Source organism: Ornithodoros turicata, chromosome 6 (assembly GCF_037126465.1).
Source record: "Ornithodoros turicata isolate Travis chromosome 6, ASM3712646v1, whole genome shotgun sequence".
Taxonomy (NCBI): Eukaryota; Metazoa; Arthropoda; class Arachnida; order Ixodida; family Argasidae; genus Ornithodoros; species Ornithodoros turicata.
Window position 1 is genome coordinate 51,550,276 of NC_088206.1, and position 24,788 is coordinate 51,575,063.

Here is a 24,788-nt window from a genome sequence, read left to right on the forward strand (position 1 = left end):
AAAAAAAACAAATATGAAAATTCCTCGCACACAGGAGTAGCCATTACCCGAATTAAATACCGGACGATAAATTCGTTTCAGTTTCTGTTTCCGGTAATGGAGGACCGTGGTAGGAGTTTCCGTTTCCGTTATAGTTACCATCTCCAATTTCGGTAATATACCGTTTCTGTTTCCGTTACAATTACCGTTATCCTTCCCTGCTTATAACCTTGCCCAGTGCATGACGCTGGTCTCATAGGGGCCGTGCTCAGCCACCCTTAGCCTTGTCCCATGTAAGAGATCGGTCCAATAATGGCCGAGTTCACCTAGGCAAAAACCTTGCCCAGAGCAAGAGGCCGGACTCATAACCCCTTAACCGGCTAAGATTCAAGGACAGAACACCTGCCAGGACAACTCAGTACCTTAGCAGACTGGACATCTCGCAATCTTCTGGACAGCAGCCGTTGGCGATTGCCCAATGTTCGGCCAGATACAACCTCTGTGGGGTCCCTTTGCTATAGACCTGTTGGCAGACTACACAAATCACGAGCTTACCACCTTCTACGATTGGAAACCAGATCCTTGTTCGATCGGGATAGATGTCTTCACGAAGGAACCGAAGCCGAGCTCCGAAGTACGCGTTTCCGCCCTGATAGGCCGATGCCCTCAGAAGCTTCAAACTTCCGACTTGACTTCATGCAGTGGCTCCAGTGCGGCCCACGCAACCCTTGTACCCATATCTCATTCAATGCGGCTATAGATCAGCAACGGCTGCTGCCTCATTCCCAGAATCTGTTAAAAAGCAGGGAGGGACTTGAACACCCCTTAATTTTGAATGGTGGGCTTCAGATTACACAGAGGAGAGTGTCCAGCAACAGCGCGTATCAAGCCAGGTTTCACAATCAGCTGCTAAGCTCCTCGAGTCTGCTTGGAGGTCAACCACCCGAGCCATCTACGCGTCATGTCGAAACATATGGTCTTGCTGGTGTGGTAGGCACCAAATTGATCCACTTTCTCCCGTTGTGATGGAGGTAATCAACTTCCTGGCCTCCCTTAGAGAAATATTACATTGCCAGTCCTACAGAAATATTGGACATTAAAGGCCAGCTATTTCTGAGTCTGTCCCTGTTCTCAATGGGGGGAGTCTTGGAGCATATCCACTAGATACCAAGTTGCTCATGGGTGTCTTCAGCACCTCGCCCCCTCGATGTACTCGGAACTGTAGCCAGTTTCAGAAGTCACATCTTTTCTCCGTTCCTTAGGCAACAACACCCAGTAGAGTAGCCATGGGGTGGGGGGGTCTCGAGCTCCCCCCACCTACCACGAGCCGACCATCGCAAATCGTGCAAATCCGAGAAGAAAAACATTATATACATACACGGGGGGAGGAGGGAGGAGGCAGGGGGAGGCAGGGAGATCCAGCGTGACGATCGCGAAAGTTCTTGCTGTTTCTGGCATCTATCTAATATAATTGAGTGTTTACGTCGCGAGACAACTGAAGGCGTCTATCTAAGCAGCATTCTTGAATTATGAGGTTTTCAAAGTACTTCCAATCTCGTGACGCGGCATCGCCGGCCATGACAGCCTATATGTACATAATCGCATTTTAAACGTTAAAATATTCTAGATTTTCATATCCCATATTGCTGTATGCACAGCGGGGATCACCTGGAGAGGAGGGGGGGGGGGTTCATACCCAGGCCCCCTTACCTTGGAGGCAGACTTGTGCGTAACGTGTTACTAGTAATTACGTTACTTGTAATCAATTACTTTTTGAGTAATTTTTCAAATAGTCAGTTACTTTACTGTCAAAGTAATTTTTCGAGTAATCAATTACTTTTTTGAGTAATCGGTTCCTCAGTAATTGATTACTTTTCCGGCGGAGATTAACTCATCTTCCAGATGTTCGTCCCCAAGTCAAGCACATGGTGCCGTTAGCCTTTTTTGGGCAATTCTACTATAGCAAGCAGATGTCATCCTAATAACGTTCTGGAATTTCAGGGCCTCTCTCCCTAATCTCTTCCTACACCAGTGTGGTGGTACCTGAAGCTTTCGGGGTTTAGTGAGTCATGGGGAAGTTCCACGCAATGCTCTTCCTCAATCGGGTTAATGTCTTCCCGAGCGCTAAATACAGTAGACGTACAGATCTACTTGTCCTACAAGTTTTTGCTTTTTGTGTTATTTCAGTCGTCAGTGCACTTGGAGTCGAGTAAAGGTAACCAGTTACTTTTTGCGTAGAAGTAACGGTAACGGTAATCAATTACTTTTTCGAATAACAGGCACAAGTCTGCTTGGAGGTCTGGCTACGCCACTGACAACACCTCTCTCCCATTGCACACTCTGTCGTGCAAACTAGCTGTGTATACTGCTAGCTTTGTCCACGGCAGGGAGAATAACACACCTGTCTTTGATTGCTTCACGGATACTCAATAAATTATCTGAGTGTTGGACACTGGCTTTATCAGGAGTAAAAAAGCCTTCCACTGCAGTTCAGTGCTTATACTTGTGCTAACCACAGACAACCCCCATGCCCAGTTTCATGCCTTGAAGAATACTTAGGGAGGACGCAGGCCACACGATGGGGAACATCCCAGCTCTCCACTCCACTCGCAAACCCCATGAGGCTGCGTTCAAGGGCACGATTGCTCGGTGGTTGAAGCGCGTGTTGAACGCAGCAGGCATAGACATTCAGCGCTTCGCAGCACACTCTACTCGTGGTGCCGGAGCCGCTACTCAACAGCCTTGGCAAAGGGGGTGAAATTCTGGAGACCGCGGAGTGGTCGTCCGCAGAGCCGTATATAGAGAGAGTTTGGCCATTAGGAGGAGCCTAACTTGGACCGCGTCATGCGACATCACGGCTGAACGACCTCCCTCTCCGCACTCTATTGTTGCCCAGTCGTCAACCTGTCACCGACGCCATGTTGATGCAGAGCGTTGGTCACGATGCATGTGGGAAGACACGTGCGTACCGCGTCCTTCAAGACCCCTTTGTCCTTGAATCCTTTCAGTTTGGTAACTAAACCACCATTCACAGGCGCCTGTGGGTGATAATCCGGCGACCCTGGTAGATTACAGTGAGTGAGACAAAGGTGCATGTCGACCAGCTGGTGAACTGCATCAAGATGGCGCCTACCTGCTGGCTGATAAGCGGATTTCGCTTGGATTCATGCTTTTTGGGCGGTGCAACACCGACTCTGACGTCGAAACAGGCTCCGCCCGTGAAGCGGCAAAAGATCAAAAGATGGCCAAACTCTCTCTATATACGGCTCTGGTCGTCCGTATCTACTTTCAGACGTTTCTATAGACCGTTTTCTCCATAAATCTCTGGGCGCCGCCATATTGAGGTCACGTGACTTTCCGCCATTGCTGGTCTTCAGCAAGCTCGCTGTCGGAGCCTCCGCCTCGCGATCGCAGGCACGAGCGCAAGCTTCCTTTTTGCTCTATTACATTTTGTTTGCAAATCCTCGTCGTCGTTCATCACCATAGACGCACGGCATGTAAATAATAACTGCCGCGAGCGCTATAGTAAGCGCTGACACGGAATGGGTGGACGACACACGACGATGGCTCAAGGTGTCGAGATCACATAAGTGAACAAAATATGCTTTCTCCCGAACCAGCTCTTACAAAAACCAGAAAAAAGATTTTTCTGGGATGTTTATCAGTGCAGTGCCATATAGTTTCGCACCATCTACAGTGCTTGTTCTGTCGTATGCATAGGTGGGCATTTTCCTGCGGCCTCACTCATCCTCACCTCACGAAGCACAGACTTCATTGGCCTCACTCACCCTCACCAAATTTTCCTCACCAGTAACTAAACTTCAGTCGCCCTCACCCTCACATTCCATTTTAAATTTTGCCCTCCCAGACCTCACCTCAGGGCATCCGGATCCCGAAAGGCCTCACCATCCTCATTCTCACATGCCTTCACCTCATGAGGCTATTCGCAACCCTTATGGCCTCATGTATCTTCACCTCATGAGGGTCCTCATCCTCACGTGTCCTCACCTCAAGAGGGCCCTCATGTCCTCACGGCGCCTCATGTACTTTCGCCTAGTGAGGACCCACATGGCCTCACGAGTCCTCATCCGCACGTGCCCTCGTGGCCTCACGTACCTTCTTCTCATGAGGACCCTCATGGCCTCACGACCCTTCATCCTCACGAGCGGTCGCCTCGTGAATACCCTCATGGCCTGACGTGTCTTCAAGTCACTAGGAGCCCCCCCCCCCCACACACACACACACACCATGAGCCTCAAAAGAACTTTCCGTCATGTTCACGTGACATTTCGGCACTGAACTACTGTGTCGGTGGTTGGTACTAATGATACTACGTGGCATTAAACTCTTTATAGAGTTTCGTGCTGTGCTTGGATAAACTTGGTAACAGTTGTTACTCTCACAGTGAGAGTTAACGTCAATGTTTGGTATCAGCAAAGAGGAGCCCAAACCCATCACCTCATCAGTGAGGCCCCACACGAAAGGCCTCACGGCCTCATCAGTGAGGCTCCTCACGGAATACGTTGTACCCTCACGTATTGATGCCCTCACGACGACTGGCCTCATGAGGGCCCTCACGGTGGGCCTCACGAGGGACAACGCCTCACGACTGTCCTCGTGAGTAACGTTCAGCGTGGTCTGGCCTCACTCACCCTCACCTCACCGTCGTGAGGTGAGGGTGAGGCGTCTTCATGATGGTTCTCATGAGTAAGGACGCCCAGCTATGGTCGTATGTTGCTTAACAAATACATTTTCCGCTAAAACCAGTATGGCAATACGAAACAATAACGACTACAAAACTGTATTCTTTATTTCCATTCTTTTTCAGTGGTGTACAAGTACACGATAAGCAAAACAGACATTGATGGCCCACCAGCAGAACACTACAGCGCAACTACAGAGGGAAAACTACAGTGCTGGGGCAACCGACCTCCTCGATTCTGTCTACATTGGAATTGTGCTCTGCAAATGGGTGGAAACGTCTGTTGCCTGCAAGCCAATGTTAGATCAACACAGACTGTCTCAGCTTCATACAAAGTCACCACTGCCTTTCATAACAGGAAAGTGCAACACGTATCTTGCCCGTGCGCGGCAGGACTGGACCAAACATCCTCCTTCGTGGGGCTGTGTTGGTCAAAGTAGCAGAAGCTACAAAAAAGGACTCAGTGGTTCCTCATGTGCGGACAAAAAATGTGTGTGGAACTCCTCGACCGCAAAACATGTTGTGTCAGATGATGGCCGCAGAGATTTACAACCACAAAGTCCGGAGACAATGACATTCTAAGGATGATCTCGCAAGGAGTGCTTACGAATCCGTTGCATAAATATCCTTTCAGGACAGAGAATTTTGAGGGCACAATGCTTTTTCAAGTGTTGAACCCTACTGAGGCATACTCACATCTAGAGAGAACACAAAGACGCAAGATACTTTGTTGACAAATAAAAGGAAAAGAAATTTTGTTAAAAGAAACATTTGCTACGGTCCTTACAGCTCTGACATATTCCTCAAGTACTCTTTTTGTAAGTCCAGTAAAGTATGGGAATTGTTCTTCTGGTAGGGTTCATAAAAACTACAGGTTGATGCATAATGTAAAACCCCCGAGACTAGGGAACACGAAAGGACAAACACAACACGAAGTCTCAAATCTCGTGAATCCCCTTACTGAGAAGCTGGAGCAACTGTGGTGGAAGGCTGTTCAGAGGAAGTTGGGTCATTGATTGCAGCACGTTGCTGTTTTGCCACAGGAATTCACGACATTTGCGTTATCACTGTCAACCGTGGTGGCTTCTGTCCTTTCGTGCTCCCTAGTCTCGGGGTTTTACATTATGCATCATCTTCACGAGCTCGTTTGCTTCCTAGCCATTTTTTTCAACTACAGGTTGCCTGGACAAAGCGACCACAGACAAGAGTTGGAGTTATTTTGCTGTAACTGTGGACAGCAAATTCTTCCTTCTCTCCCGTGTACACTGCACACCTTTCTCTTCAGTCTCCTTGATCACGGAACAATTCGTGCATTCTGATGCTGGTACCGTACCTTCCTCTGTTGCAGCCATGGGACGGTCTCTGAGATTTTATTTTGTTTTTGACGCTACGTTGTTTTCACATGAAAGGTCTGCGTGAATCCCCTTACTGAGAAGCTGGATCAACTGTGGTGGAAGGCTGTTCAGAGGAAGTTGGGTCATTGATTGCAGTACGTTGCTGTTTCACCACAGGAATTCACGACATTAGCGTTATCACTGTCAAGCGTGGAAAGTGGCTCTTGATCAGGATTCGTCGTCCCTTGTGCATAACGCTCTGTAAAGCACCCTGCTGGAAAAAGCAGACTCGATCTCATTCAGCGACCGCACCAATTTCAATGAGTTTCAATGAGAATCTATGCATCTAATTCATTTAATGTGAATATAGCAGGTATTTCTCATTGAAGTAATGAGGAGTGTTGCGGGAAAGCTGACTTTATGTTTGAACGCTCGAACAGATGTTGTGGTAAAGGAGTCTTCCAGGGAACAGGAAGCTAATTTGTCCAAAGAGAACCAATGGTTTTCAATGAGAACTGAGACACCCCATTCATTTATGTGAATAACGCAGGTATTTCTCATTGAAGTAATGAAAAGTGTTGCGGGAAAGCTGAGTTTATGTTTGCGCGCTCGAACAGATGTTGTTGTGAAGGAGTCTTCTAGGGAATCGAGAGCTAATTTGTTCAATGGGAACCAATGGCTTTCAATGAAACTGAGCACCCAATTCATTTAATGTGAATAACGCAGGTATTTCTCACTGAAGTAATGAGAAGTGTTGAGGGAAAGATAGCTTCATGTTTTAGCGCCCTAACAGGTGTTGTTGTGAAGAAGATTCACAGGAAATCAAGAACCAAGTCAAGTAATGAGTTCACCGGGTGCCAATGAGAAACAATGATTTCCAATTGGAGCAATCTGAACCGACGTGTCGTGCAATGAAGATCCCCTTCACAGAAGAACGAATTTGGCAATTGGTTTAGCATCGAACCATCATGATCACTGTGTCAATTGAATTAATGTTAGCAAACATGTTGTGCGGATAGGACTGCTCCATGCATAGATGAAAGGATGAAAATCATAAAAGACACATTCGAGGGATAGAGCAAGTTGCTGAGCACTGAATACCGAAGTCAATCATTCAAATTTAAAATATCTTCTATTCGAAACGTTTTTGAATTCCTACACACTTCAATTTGCACAAACTACGCAACTGACGAGTTTTAAATTGCTTACATTGAAATCCATATATACAGGGTGTCCACGCTAAGTGTGAACAGATTTCTCAAAAATATATCAATCACTTTTTCCGAGATGAAATCAATTGCAATATAGCATATGCTGAAGGGCAGTCCCTAGGGGGGCATTAACAGACTCCTAAGGCAATGTCTTAATTAACTTTCAATCATTAACTTTTTAATTATAAAATATAAATAAATATATATATATATATATATATATATAAAGTGCAAATATATATATATATATATATATATTTGCACTTCACGAGAATGAAATAGAACATTCTTTTCCCCAGGAGCATGCATATAGCAATACGCAGGAGTGCCTCAATTGAAGTATGCTCTCTACCCATGCATAGTTTTGCACATTGTGTTGCAAGTGGTGAACAGACTTGTGTAAACAACATATAGCAAAACATATACAAATAATGTACGCTTGTATGTGACTGCTGTAACTATGCTCCAAACAAGAAAATCTCAAAAACACGGTACATGACATCGTGTAAGAAAGATTGATGTTTATAGCTTACGTTATCTCAGAAAAAAAAGAAAATGCTAGAAAAGGCGTCAATCGTTATCTTAAGATTTGCACACCCATAACAACAATTAAAAACGTGAATGATATATGTAATCAAAGAAATTTTACCATGAAAGGAAAAGCAGTTTTTCACAACGGTAGTCATCACTCATATTCAACCTTGTTTGGCAACTTGGTCACAAAAAACTACTTATTTAGTGTCATGCGCATACGTCTACATGCCAACACTACAGGTGAAGGTATTTTTATTCACTGCGAAACATAGCATACTGTTACGTTTGTTCCGGACGCTGTTGTATTCCAAAAGTGTCAGTGAACGTACCGTTTCCTGACCCTCTTGACGAAAGCTAATGCGAAGAATCTCGGCATATGACCCGGCGTTCAGACAAACTATCTTGTTGTTTGTCCTCTGACATTTAATATGATCTGTAGTGGCATTGTACACGACCCCTTTGGCGATCATTCGCTCGTAAGCGGTGGATGATGAAGGCAATACCGCCGTTGCATTTTTTTAATATGTCAACGGTCTCGAGCCCTACACCTTCCCCAAGTGCTCGTGCAGACGAAACTTTCAAAGCATGTTGCACAAATGGTTCTGAAACAGTTGATCAGCATAATCTAAGACAAATGTTTGTACTTTCTAACGGCGACTGAAATAGGGCACCGAGAGGTCCAAAATTGAACACACTTTTTTGTTTTGCAATGTGAGTCAATCAATAAAAATTGAAGGACATTGACGACTTGCAATAGAGAAGCTCCATTTCACACGCAAATTTAAGCATGAGAGTAGAAAAAGAAAAAGAAAAAGAAAGCAGCCTCGATCTACTGTAGAACCAGCCTGGAAAAACAATGCCAGGCTGGAACTATAGGCTCGCCGACGCAGTTTCCACGCTGGGACAGTGCAGGTTGAATTTCCATTCTGAAACCACCCAACTTCCTTTTGAAAACCAGGATAGTTCAATGCTCAACTCGAGCTGGAAATGGGATGCTCCAGGGAGTACGGTAGATGGTGTTAGATTCCTGGCTGTGAAGATAATCTGGGCTTATATAAAGAGAAAAAAAAATGTCGAGATTAATTGAACAGTGTGTGTATATTAAGTTATGCTCAAATACAATAAAACATATTAATGAAATAATAAAATGAACAAAATAAGAATAATAGTTATAATAATAATAAGTAGATAAAACATAATAAAATAAATAAAGTCCGAAACGTGTGCAAAGTTATGCATACAACTCTGCGTTCCTGAGTAGGCTGTAAAAACTGATTGTACAATGCGACAGCTCTTGGTTTACCCTGCGATACTTCAGCTTTGCCAGTCTGTCAAAACGAAACTACAGCCATAATGCTGTCGTAGTCATATGCGACCTAGCGCCATCGGCATCAATTCAGAATATGGCTGCGTTCCAATACCTCGCGCCCGCGAAGCCGCCTGACTAGGCAGCTGAGTAGACCCCTTTGCTTGTCACTATTGGAACAGGCTTGCCTAGCCGAGGCGCCTGTGGCGCCATCTCGTTGCTCACGCAAGAAATGCGTACGGCGCAAGCGCAGCAGGACTGTAATGCGATAAGTTTGCAGGACATCGTGCATAAACTTTCACCTTCACAACTAAACATGTGTTGCAACTCTCTACGCAGTTTTAAAAAAAAACATACCACTATGTGCAATTTACATTTAAAGCCAGCAGAAACAGCGGGCACGCTGGTACCGTCAACGCGCGTCTCCATCCCGGCTGTCAGATGGTCAGGCGTATAAGTAGACTGCATCGATGCGCACTAGGCGGTAGCCGACTGAATAGCGGACTTGGCGAGATTTGGAACGAGACGTAACATGGCGGCACTTCCGGTTAGACCTATAGGCAGTCGACTAACCGGGGTATTGGAACGCACCCTATGTTTTGAAATAGGAAACGTGTCTTGGCGTGTAAGACCTAAGACGCAGTCTGGTATCCGCAACTTTCAGCTACAGTGTCGCCGCCACGCGGGCAAGGTTGGTATTAGCTCAGGGGTGACTCTCGCCTCAAGCTTGCATTCGAGGCGATCGTAACTTCTGTCCACGGCTCTACGCCAGCCAGATAGTTGTTGTTGAAAGCAAGATCGCGCTAGCCTAACAAGAAAAGAAAAGAAAAAAAAGAAGCTGGACAACAAAAAGATAATAATAATAATAATAATAATAATAATAATAATAATAATAATAATAATAATAATAATAACTGCCGGTTAAAAGCAGGAAAATGTGTTATGTTCCACAATGCGTTAACCGCGCTCTTGTTAGAAGAGTCAGTTTACACAGCTTTATTTAGAGTTTTATTTACAGCTAAGTTATTAAAAGTTTAAGTAGACGGTCTATGTTGCAGCGGAAGCTTTTTTGCGCTCGTCAGGAGCTAAAATGAAGACATTCGCCGTACTCACGTACTGCTAAAACTATAGCTTATTTGCAAATAAATCCATTCTCTTGCTCTTTGTACTTCTACAAAGATCGTCTATCGTCTGTGTGTCATTTAGCATTCCTGCTGGCGTTCGTAAGATGTGCATATGTGTAGATAGTGCTCTAACAAGAATAAAACAAAAATACAATAAACATTGTGAAACAGTTTTTATGCTTTCTTCATCAGTCACAAGAAGCCACAGAGTTTTTTTTTTCTTTTTGCACAATATAAAGAGCTGCTAAAATATTTCGAATTTATTTGCAAAGCAGGCTACAACAAAATATTGCGCTTCTCATAATAACTATATGAAGCCCAGGTACAGTGGTGAACTGAATAAATAATCTAAAATATTGCACTGGTAATTCTCACACCTCAAACACAAACAATGTTTGTAAGAGCTAGAAAATGTTTTTCGGTATTGTATTCACACAGTACCTGTGACACATGAAATGATGACACGTGAGGGAGAATGTGAGAGAAGTACACATACCATAACCTTCTGGTCATTTCAGTAATGTATTGGTCATCCCTTTTAACAACTATGAGCCGCGCTTCAACCTTTGAATAAAGAAACCGATATTGTGACATCGAGACGGAACGTTCCTTTGGCGTGTACTGCTCTCCAGTGGTGAATCACCCCAGGTCGTAGTCATGATTTATTTGTTATTGTTGTTGTTCCTTTGGCATTGCAGATTGCATTGGGTTCTGGGAGAATGTCAACGTTACTCTCATAAACATAACATGCAGAGGTTGCTGCCTCTTGTAGTGAGCATTTACAAATTTTAAAATGACCAATGTCGTAAAATGCTACTTGATAGAAAACTGTTTACAACACTAGATACGAAGTCAGATAATATGTTATTGATTAAGACTTCACTATTTGCACTGTCAGGATATCGTTCGTGTGGGTGGTCCTCAGGTTAGCTGACGCATGGTAGCTATATAAAGCGCAGCACGGAGATGCTTTGATGAAATCATGTTGAATGTCTTCAAGTTGCCTGTTGTCGAGTTGAACAGCCGGAGCTCGGTTGACATTGCACAATACCCTTGCCCTTTCCTACGGTTTACGGTTTAATAATATTAGTCTTGGACATTTTCTCCCACCGTTGCTCCACATCCGTAGAGGAGAGTCCAACAACGACTACATTGTTGATGCCTATCCTGTAAGAAAAAATACAGATTAAAGCATCTCGAAGCAATCCAGGTTGCATCACATCATGCTATTAGGAAAAACAATGGGCAAGGGCGAAGGTAGTTTTTGGAATATAAGAAAGCATAAAAGTGGCCTGTGACTTTATGTTTAGGTCAGGCAGGGACCACAAGAACTACTTACTTGTGTATCAACAATAACCCAGCAATAGCGTGCGTACGCCTTCCTCACGCTCTGCATGTGCATGAATATCTGCGGCACAATAAAATTGTTACTTGTTAATCTGCCTCACTGCAGAGAACGTCAAGATATGCCGGCTTACCTCAACGACTGACGTGTTGTCCACAGTGACACTAATGTTTTCCGGCGGACTTTTGAGATTGCTGGTCTGAAGAACCAGGCTGATATTATATACTGTTGCCATTTTCACGCGATACGACGCGCAGTAGATTACATGGGCTGCTTTGAGGACGGCTTCTTCCACAGCACACCTACGCCTCTCTTCGCAGAACGTATCCTGATCGGGTCGAATCGTTATCACATATATGAGCGAAAATAGCACTTGAAGGAAGCTCTCTGCCTCTTCTTTTCAGGTTTTATGCCAAGCCATGACCTCACGACTGAACGCGACCCAGCGAAATAACTGCACATACGGACAAACCACAACTCCGCGATCACCTCGCCGCCGCCATTTTGAGAATTGCGAAGCGCCCTCTTTAGTCGCTGAAAGTTTCGGATAAATTAGACGGTTCTTCCTGCCCTTCAACTCCTCCTACCGTATAAAAGTGTGAAAGTCTTTGCATTTGTGTAGTGAGCTGCTCGGTCATGCATTTTGTTCCTGAACCCGCGCACGAGCTCTGTGACGACAAAGTCAAGCGGCGTGTTTTGGACGCTTGATCCTCAAGTCCCAAATGCGAACCAAGAGGTCTACTAGTGACCCGATATTTATCCATAGTTCTCTGAACTGCCTTCACGATGTGCCATCATCCCGCATGCACTGGACGGACTTACTTTGTCGGACAATGAAACGAGAGAGTGCTACTGATAAGTGACGTTCGTGATTTCACATATGTATCAGACTTTGCCTGCGTGAAATTTTTGTGACACATTATAGTGTTGTTACTGTTGTTGCATGTACACTGGATATCTGTAGTATATCTGTTTTACCTGTTGGTATGGATCAACTTTCTGCTCTTGGATCAGAAATTATTGAAGCAGAGGGGTGTTTTAACTGTTTTAGCTTTCTTCTTCTCGCACCTTCCTTTCTTTTTGTTAGACGAGTTTACATAGACAGTGTCTTCATTTGCAGCCAGACTGTCTCACATTCTTAAAATAAATCTTCCAATTTATTGCTCATTGTCACTTGATAATTTTGTAGCATATTTAAACATTTTCTGCTTCCTCGTGCAACATTTTATCTTGAATCCAGTGGCGTCCCAAGGGAGGGGGGCGGTCGCCCCCCCCCCCCAAAAAAAAGCATAGCCTGGTCCAGTTTTCGTCTCTTTCCCTGTGACACTCTCAAGGAGAGCGAACAGGGCGCACCCCCAAACTTGTTACTCATAAGACCTAAAATGAATTACCAGTGATAGGATTTCGTGCGAGGAAAGGTTGAGCCCGTGTCCAGAACCCCCCCTCCCCGCACCCAAATGGATAGCGACTGGCTAAAGGCTTGCAGACGTCACCCCCCCTCCCCCCCAAAGTACTTCGCTGGGACCACCCCTGCTTCAATCAGTTGCTTCAACGCGATCTGATGTAAGTATTCAGTAAGGATACCCTGTATACATGGGATAAGTTACACATCTAATGTTACTATACCACAAAATCCTACTGGCGAATCGAAATGGAGAACCATTCCAATGAGAAAATATCCTGCTGTGGCTCATTGGTTCAATGAGACAATACGGGGATATTCAATGGGTTTGAAGCCACCACTTCTCATTACATCTCATTAGCACTTTTTGTGATTTCTCATTATATCTCATTAACACTTACTGTGATTTCTTATTACATCTCATTGACACTTACTGTGATTTCTCATTACATCTAATTAACACTTACTGTGATTTCTCATTAAGACTCATGGAATATTGCACCAATTTCAATGTAATATTTGTCCCAAATCATCTATTGGGGATGAGAATTTTCGCAGTCACTGAATGAGATTTGTCTACATGATATCCAATAGGCTCAATGAGATTTTCATAGGATTTTGAATGAGACAGTTTCCAGCAGGGCAGATGATGTAAGAATTGGTCAAAGAACATCAGAGGCTTACATACCTATGTGACAACAAAAATATATATGCGCTGACATTTGACAATAAAATAATGCATGCTATAAAAATAACGAGTATGCTAGGAATATGGCTGGTTCTGTGAGACCAAAATGAATAAGAGTGGCAATGTACAGATAATTTTAGCGAAATAACTGACTAGGTAGATTACTTACTGGGGTTGACAAACGAGGTGTCGGGCACGGATTTGATTTCGGGCCGGTCATCAGGAAAATGAAGCGAGCGTACCTAAGAGGATACAGGAAGGTGTCACCAGCCAGAACAAGCCACAAACTGCGAATTGCTTACCCAGGCCGACTTTCCAGGATTTCAATCCTTTCTCTGGAGGTTTCGCATCCGCCGTTGGCGCAGATCTTTATCTTCTTTATCCGAAGGCAATGTGTGCATCGAAAACTACACAAGGCACGGACAGTCTATGTGCAGCAGCGGGGCGTGCAAATCACATCGGAATACTTTCACGCTTTGATAACGCGTCGTAGTTGCTGCACCCTAGGTCTGACTATGTCTTCCCAGCTCTAAATTCACCTCTCGACATTTCATGTAGCGTGCGAGTCATGAAACTACGAAACGCACCACGAAAAAACTACGTCGCAGCAATAAGCGGAAACGCAAGTTAAAGGCGTTTAATGGCAGCGCGCCAACTGCGCCACCTGGGGAGAGCCTATCGAAACAGTTTCTGAAAAAGGTCAATACTGTAGGCCCAATACCGATCTGGATTTTCAGTCCAGGTGTTGAGCTGAGCGCTCAACATGCTAAGTGAATCATGCTAGTATGTGCCGGAAAAGACTGAAATATAATTATCAGTTTTAAGGAATGGTACTTACCTGAAGCTGGAATTACATGAAGTATTTGGAGGCACGATGGGTAATGTGTAATGATGTCATGATGGGTAATTCCCACCTTGCCTACTCTCGCCACATCTCCACCTTTCCAGCAACCTCCTTGACGTTGATCAATGCAAAATAAATGTGACGATTCAAGCTTCTCGCTCCGTGTCTTTCTCTTCCGAGCTACAACCTTCGGTTCGACCCCACGCCGAGACTCTTCAGAGTCTGCAGAGTGAGTAGGGAGAGGGAAAAGGGGGCTCAGGGTTGTTTTCACGATATTTGAAGTCGATCATTTTCAGCAGAACTTGAGAGGGAAATGCTAAGCTAATCGTGATAGTAAGTACCACCAAGTACTTTATGTAATTCCAGCTTCAAGTTCAGGTATAGCTACCATTCGTTAAAACTGATATTTATTGTGTAAAAAATGAAACTAACTTAGTAACGAAGTTACCAGGGTTGACTACCGAAAATATCGTGTCCGATTCCGCTTACATTACGAGAGAAACTCGACGTTTTGTTTCTGTTTCCGTTCTAATGCGATATTCCGTGACGGTTTCAGTTTCTCTCGGTTTCAGTAATTCCTCTCGCAGCTATTATTATTATTCTCTCGTATATATTCTCTATCATATTATTATCTCGTAATTATCAGTCATTATCAGAATTTCGTTTTAATTTCCTACCTATTTTCGATACCGGTCCCAGTTTTTGTTTCTTTGTGATCGTTCCCTTTGTTCTCGACATTACGATTTTACGCGAGGCTGTGTCTATGCAATTTTTGAGCACTCCCCATGCTGTTATCTCATCTACTACAATACAAGCTTTCCGAACTGCGAACGTTCCGGACGCTGCCTTGAGTGGCATATACTTTTGTCCCTTTTATTTCATAGTTAACGTAAGAAAAGGCCAAAAACAAAGCGGTCCTTAAAGGAGCATTAAAGTGGTATCTAACATGGCCCAAAACTGCTGTCATCTTGTAAAGCAGTATGTGAAAAGCATTCCCACAAAATATTTGTCCAAAGTTGTATCACCACAGAGTGCAATTAATTTGGAAAATCGCTGACGCGGTGACAGGCCGGAGCGCTCCAACTGCAGACCACACCCACTGTAGTGTGACGTCCGTGGTTGAGAGCCCCTCATTCGTTCGTTGGAAAAACCGTCTGCTACGAACATTGCGAGCTGCTTCTTGTTGACTTTTATTATTTATATGATTTATATCACGTTTTCTTAAAAAAAAAGCATATACGCAGCCTGAGAAAATAAGATTACGATCACAAGAGTAATATATCCGTGGCTTCTGTGCAATCTCAGAATTCACAGCAGCAGAAAGCTAGCGATGACGGTGGTATTGTGGCGCCACCACCAACCAACTGAACCAACTGCGCGGTGAAAACTGTCGGACAGGCTGCACACTGTGAAGAATCACAGGGGTTTTTGCTGTACAAATGCAGTTAATTTCGGGCTGCACCACTCGTTCTTCCCGTGGTGCCTGCGGTCTCAAAAATTCGTGATTGTGTCGTGGACAGCCTTCAAACCCCCCGTTTCGGACATCACGAAGCCGGAGAACGCATGGCGTCACCGAAGCGGTAGCAGACGCTCCGGCATGGGCGATGTTGCTCACCTCGATCATGTGATCCCAAGTCCAATGAGGAGCGTCCTCACCACTTGCGTCACATAGTGACGTGTGTGATGGCGCTCATCACGTGCCTATCGTGAAGGCGAAGGAGGGTGTTTCGCGCGCGGGAGGTTCGGGGAGCTATTGCAGGCGTCCCAATTTAGCTACGGTTGCACTAATTGTGGGAAAACTGTTTTCGGCCGCCTAACATTCCATACTGACCAAAAACAGAAACAAAGTTGTGGGCCTCTAGACTGCTCCTTTAATGACGACTCGAACTCCAACTTCGGCGCAAACAGGAGCGCGGTCAAGCACAATGATCAATAGTTATCGTTTCCTGTGGATTATGTCGCTTAGAACTCCGTTTGGTGAAGAAGTGCAGCTCGCGTGGACTTCTCGACTACTGATCATCAAGAGTGCAACAAGCGTCTTGAGAGCGAAACGAGTCTGCACGCTTTCGGCTCGGCAATGTGCGACCTGCTCCTCCCGGCCGCGCTACAAGAGCCATTCTCAAGTTTGGTCTCTTTACTTCTTCGATGAGCAGGCTTGGCAGGAAACGACCCTTTAATCGGCTATACATGTGGTGACGGCGGAGGACGCCTCCATGCTTTATTCGTGGAAGAAAATTTTCCCTGGAGTTGTCCTTACCATGGCAGGCTTCGATATGTTTAGTGGGTTTTCCCACATGGTCCCGGCGGCAATGCCTTTATCCTCGTTGGGATTCCAAGACGAAATGTGCGTCTTTAGAATGACCATATTCGCTCCGGCGCTGCGAGAAGTAATTTATATTAAAACACTTTATGTACACATTCATAAAAATGGCGTACAATGAATGTGCAGAAACACTTCCGGATCATGTTCACTTTCAGGGCGACTCCGATTAGACTGAAAGGAGAATCTCACAAACTACACAAAACACGTGATCGGACGGTTGGAAGACTCCCTTTGGCTATATCTATTCTCCCATCATTGATCATGCCGTCCTGTATGTATACCAGCAGACGCGTTCAACCGAAGTTCGAAAGCAAGGTAATACTTACATTGTGAGATTTTTCACGAAGGCATTGAGGTCCGTGTGGTCTGGCGTGATGCCGATAGCCATGTAGTACTTTGCCACGGGGATCTTTTGTTGATTGGCATTGTACAAGTTTTGCAGTTCCTGCCATGTTCAGTTACGTTATCACGTTACCCAGGTACAAATAAGAGCACAAGGGGGGCTATATAAAGGCGCTGACGTTTGCCCAAGGAATTTCTCGTCATGTATAAAATGGGTATTATTCTGACATGAGATATCTGACTGTGAGACTAGTTTCCACCAAAACCAGGGATACCCTGCAGTACTTTTGTAGCCTCACTTAATCACTATATTGTCACGTCATAGGGAACAATTTTGCAGTCATGTGACTTTTTAATATTCAGATTGCACGCATTTAGGGCGAGCACAATACAGCGTTGGCTGCCCGACAAGCAACCCCTAACATTGGTTTTGGAATTGCATTTGAAAACTTACTGGGAGAAGCTGGAGGGCTTTTTCTCTTCCTGTGAAGGCTAAGTTCAGGACACCGTGATGACGAATCTTCTTGGGGCAGAGTTGGTCGAAAGCCTCCGTTTCGTTTTTCTGGATTTTAAGTTTGGAATTGTCCAAGGAGCTGTAAACGTTCACCCCAGAAAAATACGATCGTCAAACAGTTTTATTCTGGTGGGGAGGCGACAAATAAAAATTAACAACTCAAGGTTGCTAACGACCTGTCACTTTGCCACGCGAGTGCGAGGTTTGCTCACAAAACTTAACTCACTGACGTCACCCGCTAAAACGTTGTCTGCCTGCGCACTGCTGAAGAGGCCTGGCCTAAGAAGGCCGGAACAGCTGACCAGTGCTGGCATGGCGACGTTTGAGCAACAAACATTAACTCACCGATGGTCGATAGAAAAGCCGAACTCTGTGTTTTGATAAGAATCGGAGCGCTCAACAAATAGTTCCACTGTCGACGAGCCGATGCGTTGGCCGTCACTCTTTACGAAGATGTCCGTGTAATAGAGAAGATCGCACACTCCATCCTCGGGATACTGATGGCTCACTACAGCGTACCTCCCTATTGTGCACAACAGGGTCATCGGTATAGGACCAGGAGTCGTTGTTGTTGTCGTCGTCGTTGTTGTGGTGGTGGTAGTCGTCATCACCACTGTCAAACCAAACGCCATCTTTTCAAGTTCGACAAGCATTCGAGAAAGGCGAGCTAAAAGACTGCTGCAAGTGACACCTTGTGGCTGCAGATACTAGGAGAATTTGATTTTACTGGATGCCTTCAGACAGTAACGCTGGCCAATACATTTTCCTTCTCGTACAGCGAAGCCTTTCTGCGAACTAGCACACTCCTTCAATACTCTTTCTGGTCAGGAAACTCCGCGACAAGCTCCCGTATACAGAGCCTGGGTGACGCGTGGCGGCGCATCGGTCGTTTCGGGGGAGACTTTGGTGAGTGCTGGTCCTTGCGCATGTGGCCTGCTTCGTGTTACTACGAGTGTTTGGTTGTATACTCTCTCTCTCTCTCTCTTTAAATGCTTGTGAGTTTTGCCTGCGTAAGCAGAGGTCACATATCCTTGAAGGTTCTTGCAGCCTGTGCGCTCTGTGTGAATATAAGAATGATCCACACACATCACGAAGACTTAGCATCTCCTACGTAAGACCATATGGCCTTAGCCTCCCATAGCCTTACACTGGCTCATGCGAAATCCCCTGCTTATAACACTGTATGTGACGCATGGACACTTTTTCATTAAGACGATTTTTTGTTTCACTTATTCGACTTCTTAGAGTAAGTAATTAAGTTTCTTCAATGTGGTAACCGTACCGGTATCTAGGTACGTTTCAAAAAGAGTAACTGTTGCTCAATTACTCTTTTTGCAGGATAATTGAGTATAACTTAGTCACTTTTTCAGTGACTTACCCATGACTGGTTAAGTTTTTGCACAATCAAGTAGCATACTTTGTTAATCAACGAAATACGACTTTAACTAGTGACTCCTTCGCTTAGCTCCTTAACTTAGCTCCTTCGTGGTCTTGTGCGGTTCCTTAAAAATATCGTTTTTAATGCGTCAACGTTAGAAGAGGCATGTCAAAGGAAAATGGTGGGATCGATCTGCGGCCAGATGTGCAGAGGTAGCCCGCGTCGGGCGGAGGAGGATGCTAGCGGAGGAGCACACGGCTGGCGGCGTGCCAGATGTGCGGGCAAGTCTGAGCGCGCGCGTGTGTGTGGGGGAACTTCGAAGTATACAACGGAGTGCCGGGTGAAGAGCTGAGATGTCACGAACTTTTTGCGAGCCTGAGGTTCACAGTCGAACCTGGTGGTTCGCAAGGGTTCGACGAGCCTTCGAACTTCAGTCGGGTTCGCAGAGGTTCGCATAAGTTCGCAGATTCGGCCTTAGTCGTGAAAAGTTGAAAATTCTGCGACTAATATAGCTCTTCAAATTGAAATGTCTGAAGAAACGAAAAGAACACAAGCTTGAAATGTCTGTCTGTCAAACATAACAAAACATTGGTTTGGCTAGTCAGTACAAGTTCACGATGAAACGAGCACAGCACTGAGAGGGGCCGAGAAAGAACGACAACACGCAGGCGCTGAGTAGCGGGTACGGAAATTTTATTGAAAACAAGAGTACTTATAACCACAGGAAGTGTAATCGTGATTGTGATAATGCACCCGTATCTATCAAACCTACCCCTTACGTCGTCTGTCTGCGTCTGCTTCGGAATAGTTTGAAATCGCATGTTATAAAAACATGCGACGCACAGGAAAACACGGTTGTTGTCCGGCGGCGTCTCAGTAGTGACAGCAGGTGGCTCGCATTATACTTTTCCTTTTCAGCTTTCCAATCCACATTGCTAGTGTAATAATAATAATGAATATATAGCACGCGGGAAAATATAGAAAGTCATCATAATCTAAACATACCACAAGTGCTTGGCGGCTTTTCAAGTCGTGAAACATATGCTTCCGCTCCCAGTAAGGAGATCGGCGCGCATGCGCAGTCGAACTCTCTACTCTCTTATCCACCAATAAATTACATCCTTTTGCGCTTCGCCGCGACCAACCGCGACAAAAATATGTAAACCGAAACCAATTAATTACTGGAAGAAAAGACCCGCTTCGCGAAGTACGAGCGCTTACTTAGCTTTGGGATTTAACTGAAGCACCCGGTATAACCATTAGGGATCAACGACAGTTTTGGGTAGCATTCATGAAGCGACATATATCATAATAATATGCTAATCAGCCTCAGCTATACAAGATGTTCACACTAACTGCAGAACTGATCGCTGAGCGCGTTAGCTTACATAAGCCCCTTAAAAGTAAAGGGCTAGCCACCCTCATGCTGGTCAGAATGAAAAGAACATATCGAGGTGGTTTTCTTTGTGCATTTGAAATAAAAGAGGTAAGAACAACGATACTGACATGGTATCTAAGAATCATTAAGAGGTCAAAAATACGTCGAACTCTCTGTTTGCACTTGCTCTTGCCCGTGCTCTGCCTTTTGTCCACAGACACTTCACTGTAGGGCGACATGGTAGCACGGTGGCGGTCCGTGATAACACGATAACGCGCCTTTTACATTAGGACCCCGGGCTTAGGGGCGCACCGTCCCAATCCAACTTAATTAAAAACGCTAAAACCCCCAACGCCTGGGAGCTAAAATGAGCCAGTTCAACTAGCATGAAGCGTCGTTCGCTGCTTAACGTGTATTCGCGTCTACTGACCGGTAATCAATAATTTCAATGACTTAGGCTAAGGTGGCAGGCTTGGTGGATTCTTATATTCTTGCTTAGGTTCTGCGAACAACCAGGTGGGTTAGTTAACCACCGCGTAAAATCTTTCAAAATTTTAAACGACGTTCGCGCCTCCTTGTCCACTTGAAGCACTGTACCTCACAAACGCAAGTGTGCTTTAACCTGCCTGTTGTGCTTCATTCCCACCCGTGGCCACTGAACCGGTTTGTGAACCGAACCGTTTAGGAAAAACCGGTTCGAACCATTATAGTTGTCTTCCGGAGCCGAACCGGAACAGAGCCCTTATCGTAGAATCTGAACCCGAACCAAACCGATAAAGGTTCCGGTTCGATTCTCTGGAACCAACCAGTGGCAAAGACCACCTGACGTGTGAACTAAAGGTCAGCTATGCCGATATCCCAAATAATCGACACGGTTGTGATATTCTGAAAGCCCACATCCAGCTCTCCCCAAAATGCACCTTCATTCTCCCAGTTCGGTACAGTACCATGTAAAAAAAAAACATAATTCATTCCGAAACACACATGGGCGCAGCCATTTTATGACGTAGATACACCCCAACGGGCATTGTGACGTATACGCGCCTTCGTACTTCTCAGTGGATTCCAGCTACGGCTTTTCGTGGCTTCACGTATATGTGCTTGAAGATGGCGGACAGCCGGGTTCCGCTAGTTCCGCGACAAGTAAACAATGCAACAGCTGCGAACTCATTCGTGAACCAAGCTCTGTGCGATGTTGCGACTGTAATTCGTCGTTTGTGTTTTGTGAGCACGTACAATTTGTATCAAGTCGCGTCTGCGTTAGCCTCTTAGGAAATTGACTGACGTTTCGACAGCAGTTTTAGCAAGAAAATGCCGATAGCGTGTTATTTTTGCAGGAAAAAATCGTGCTATGTATTTGAGGAACCGCATACTGCTATGCGACAAGTTTGACGTACGATTTACCAATGTCCAACACCGTCGACGATTTTATGGAACGACGAGCGACATAAAACGAAATACAAAGCATATCTTAAACTTTTTGTGGGATTCTGTGCATTTTCCAGAAGCTTTCTTTGAATCACACACTTCCATGTCATGCTGCGTCGTGTGGCACACTACAGACTATTGCATTTCATGTCTAGCATCTGATATTGTTTGTAATGAGCACCGTAGCACAAAACATGCACACGAAAGCTCCAGAAGCCATGTGGTTGCACACTATGCTGACGCAAAAGAAATACCAGAGCACATAATGCCACTGGGTCATTCCACGCCAAACGTCCGAGTGAAAAATTTGACCATCGCAGATTTTGCTTTAAAAAATCAGGCGGTGTTGTTATGATAAGAAAATATCACTGATGAAGTTTCAACTCATTAAAAAAAATTTCCGTCTTGAACTTTGGATTTGAAATTACGAAATTGCGCAAAACCGCACCTTCAAAAACCTAATCGCGCTGCGTAATGGATAATGAAATTTCGCGCATTTTTAGACTGGATGGCAGCTGAAACGATAATACTTACACCTGAGAACTCAAAATGCACTCTGGACATGTTTCGTGCAATTTTAATGGCATGCGAAACACTGCCAAAATTGCAAACTTTGCCATTTTATTGCACGCACATACTGAACACAAGAACGCTGGAAATACTTCATCGGCAAGATACTGTAGGGCTGTACAAGATTAAAAATTGCCGTCTAGAAAAGCGGATAATAAGTTGGTGAAAAAAATACGTTAAGTTGTCATTTTTTCGCAAAAACGGTAAGCTTTGCTTGAAATATCAAAAATGGTGGGCCGCAGAAAAATATGAGGAAAGCTCACAGAGATAGTATCAGGTGCGTTGAACAAGCTGATAAAGTTTCAAAAAGGTACTTTTTTGTTTCTGAAAAAATAATTTTTGAAGGTTTGCATGTGGAGCGGCCGAACGAACGTCACGGAGAGCTCCAGCGCCGCAGAGGATCGACGGCGCATCATTATTTCAGTCATCGGGTACAGGTCCTCGTAGTGCCGGGAACCGTTGCTTCTTAGAATACGGCGTCAGTCCAACATTGATTGTGTGCTTATCAACTGGTTCAAAGCTGTAATAGCGGCGTGTGCCTGGAATCGGCGACGCGTTTTGATACCGGTGCTGTAGGAATTCACTTGCTTTCTGAACATCAAGATCCGAAACCCAGATAGGAGTGATATTTTTGAGCGTCTCTTGTGCCCAGCGGAACAGCTGTACTGGAGTCAAAATCTGCCCCGTGAATGGTCGTTGAATGCTTGCCTTTGCAGCTAACCGCTCAGGGTGCCCCCATCTCTGCCATCGCATGGCCCTTTGCCGTGCGATGTAGCAAAGAACTGCCATGTCGCGTCGATCCCGAATTCGTCAGGATGGTGGCAGAGATTAACGAAGTTTCTTTTTTTTTTTTTTGTATTGAGAGCTTGCCCCATCGGAAAAATAGTGAATCTTGGTTACACCCGGGATAGCACATCTTATCTCCATTATGAGACTTTTCTGAAAAGCGTACACCGTTGCGTTGTCGTGTGTGAGATAATCTGAAATGATGACGTAGGACTTCACGTGGAGAGAGCCGTCGACCTCGCCTTGCTCGCGATAGTAGATGCATGCCGGATGACCAGTTGCTTGAGAGCTGTCCCACTGGAAACTTTGCCCACTTTCGTGTAGCAGACGACTGAAGTGTTGATGCGCCGTCGATCGGCTGCATCGCCGGAGCTCTCCGTGACGTTCGTTCGGCGGCACAGGCCGCTCCATATGCCAACCTTCAAAAATTATTTTTTTCGGAAACAAAAAATAATACCTTTCTGAAACTTTCTCAGACCGCTCAATGCACCTGATACTATCTCAGTAAGCTTCCCTCATATTTTTCCGCGGCCCACCATTTTCGATATTTCGAGGCAAACTTGCCGTTTTTCTGAAAAAATGACAATTTAACGTATTTTTTTCGCTAACCGTTTTTTTCGCTCCGTTTTTGTGAACGGCAATTTTTAATGTTGTACTTCCCCATAATATCTTGCCTGTAAATTATTTGCAACGCTCTTGTGTTCAGCATGTGCGTGAAATAAAATGGCAAAGTTTTCAATTTTGGCAGTGTTTTGCATGCCATTGAAATTGCACGGAACGTGTCCACAGTGCGTTTTGGGACTTGAGGTGCTAGCATCATTATCTCAGCTGCCATCCCGTCCAAAAATATGCCCAATTTCATTCTCCATTACGCAGCGCGATTAGTTTTTGGAAGGTGCGGTTCTGCGCAATTCCGTAAATTTCATGTTCAAATTTCAAGGCGAAAAATTTTTTTAACGCGCAGAAAGTTTATCGGTAATGTTTTCTTTTCATAACAACACCGCCTGATTTTTTAAAACAATATCTGCGATGGTCAAATTTTTTACTGGGACGTTTGGCGTGGAATGACCCCACTTAGAAATGTGGGGTCTGTAGTGTTTGGGCATAGCATAGATCCTAGAAATCAAATAAGTGGGTGCACCTTATCCCTCTGTAGAGTGCTATTTCAACTCACAACTGAGCCTATGGGGTGTAAAAGTGTTAGAGGCAATTTACGTGACATGTCGTCCTGGGTGACATCACTGGCCAGCCCCGGAATTAATTCCGTACTCAGGAATTATTGCACAAATCACTTTCTATTTAATATTTATCATGTAGGACATGATAAGCAAAATGTAAGTTCGAACCCTATCTGCAGCATTCTCGACTGCCTCTTACCTTTACAGTTAGAGACACGTTAGCAAACCATTCGCAAAGGGCAGTCTTACAGGGCCCATGTAACTTGTCCTCATGGAAGTTATGCGTTAGCATACCCATTCCACATGAAGCATAATTATATATGCAATATGCATGGACATCTATCATCTATCTAATCTTGTGAACCATATGTGTGGATGCGTACGAAATCATTTTTATGTGCATGCTGTACCTTCCTAGCTGC

General features: G+C 44.8%; 1 protein-coding gene across 1 annotated transcript in view; it reads right to left on the reverse strand.

Annotated features, from left to right (window-relative positions):
• Positions 1–24,788, reverse strand: part of LOC135398026 (uncharacterized) — a 78,957-nt gene that overhangs the window by 16,693 nt on the left and 37,476 nt on the right. The window contains exons 4-7 of the mRNA XM_064629476.1: positions 17,994–18,261; positions 17,589–17,727; positions 17,119–17,237; positions 16,727–16,847 (exon numbers count right to left, since the gene is read on the reverse strand). Of these exons, the coding sequence (XP_064485546.1) occupies positions 16,727–16,847; positions 17,119–17,237; positions 17,589–17,727; positions 17,994–18,261 (647 nt within the window). The remainder of the gene's footprint in view (positions 1–16,726; positions 16,848–17,118; positions 17,238–17,588; positions 17,728–17,993; positions 18,262–24,788) is intronic.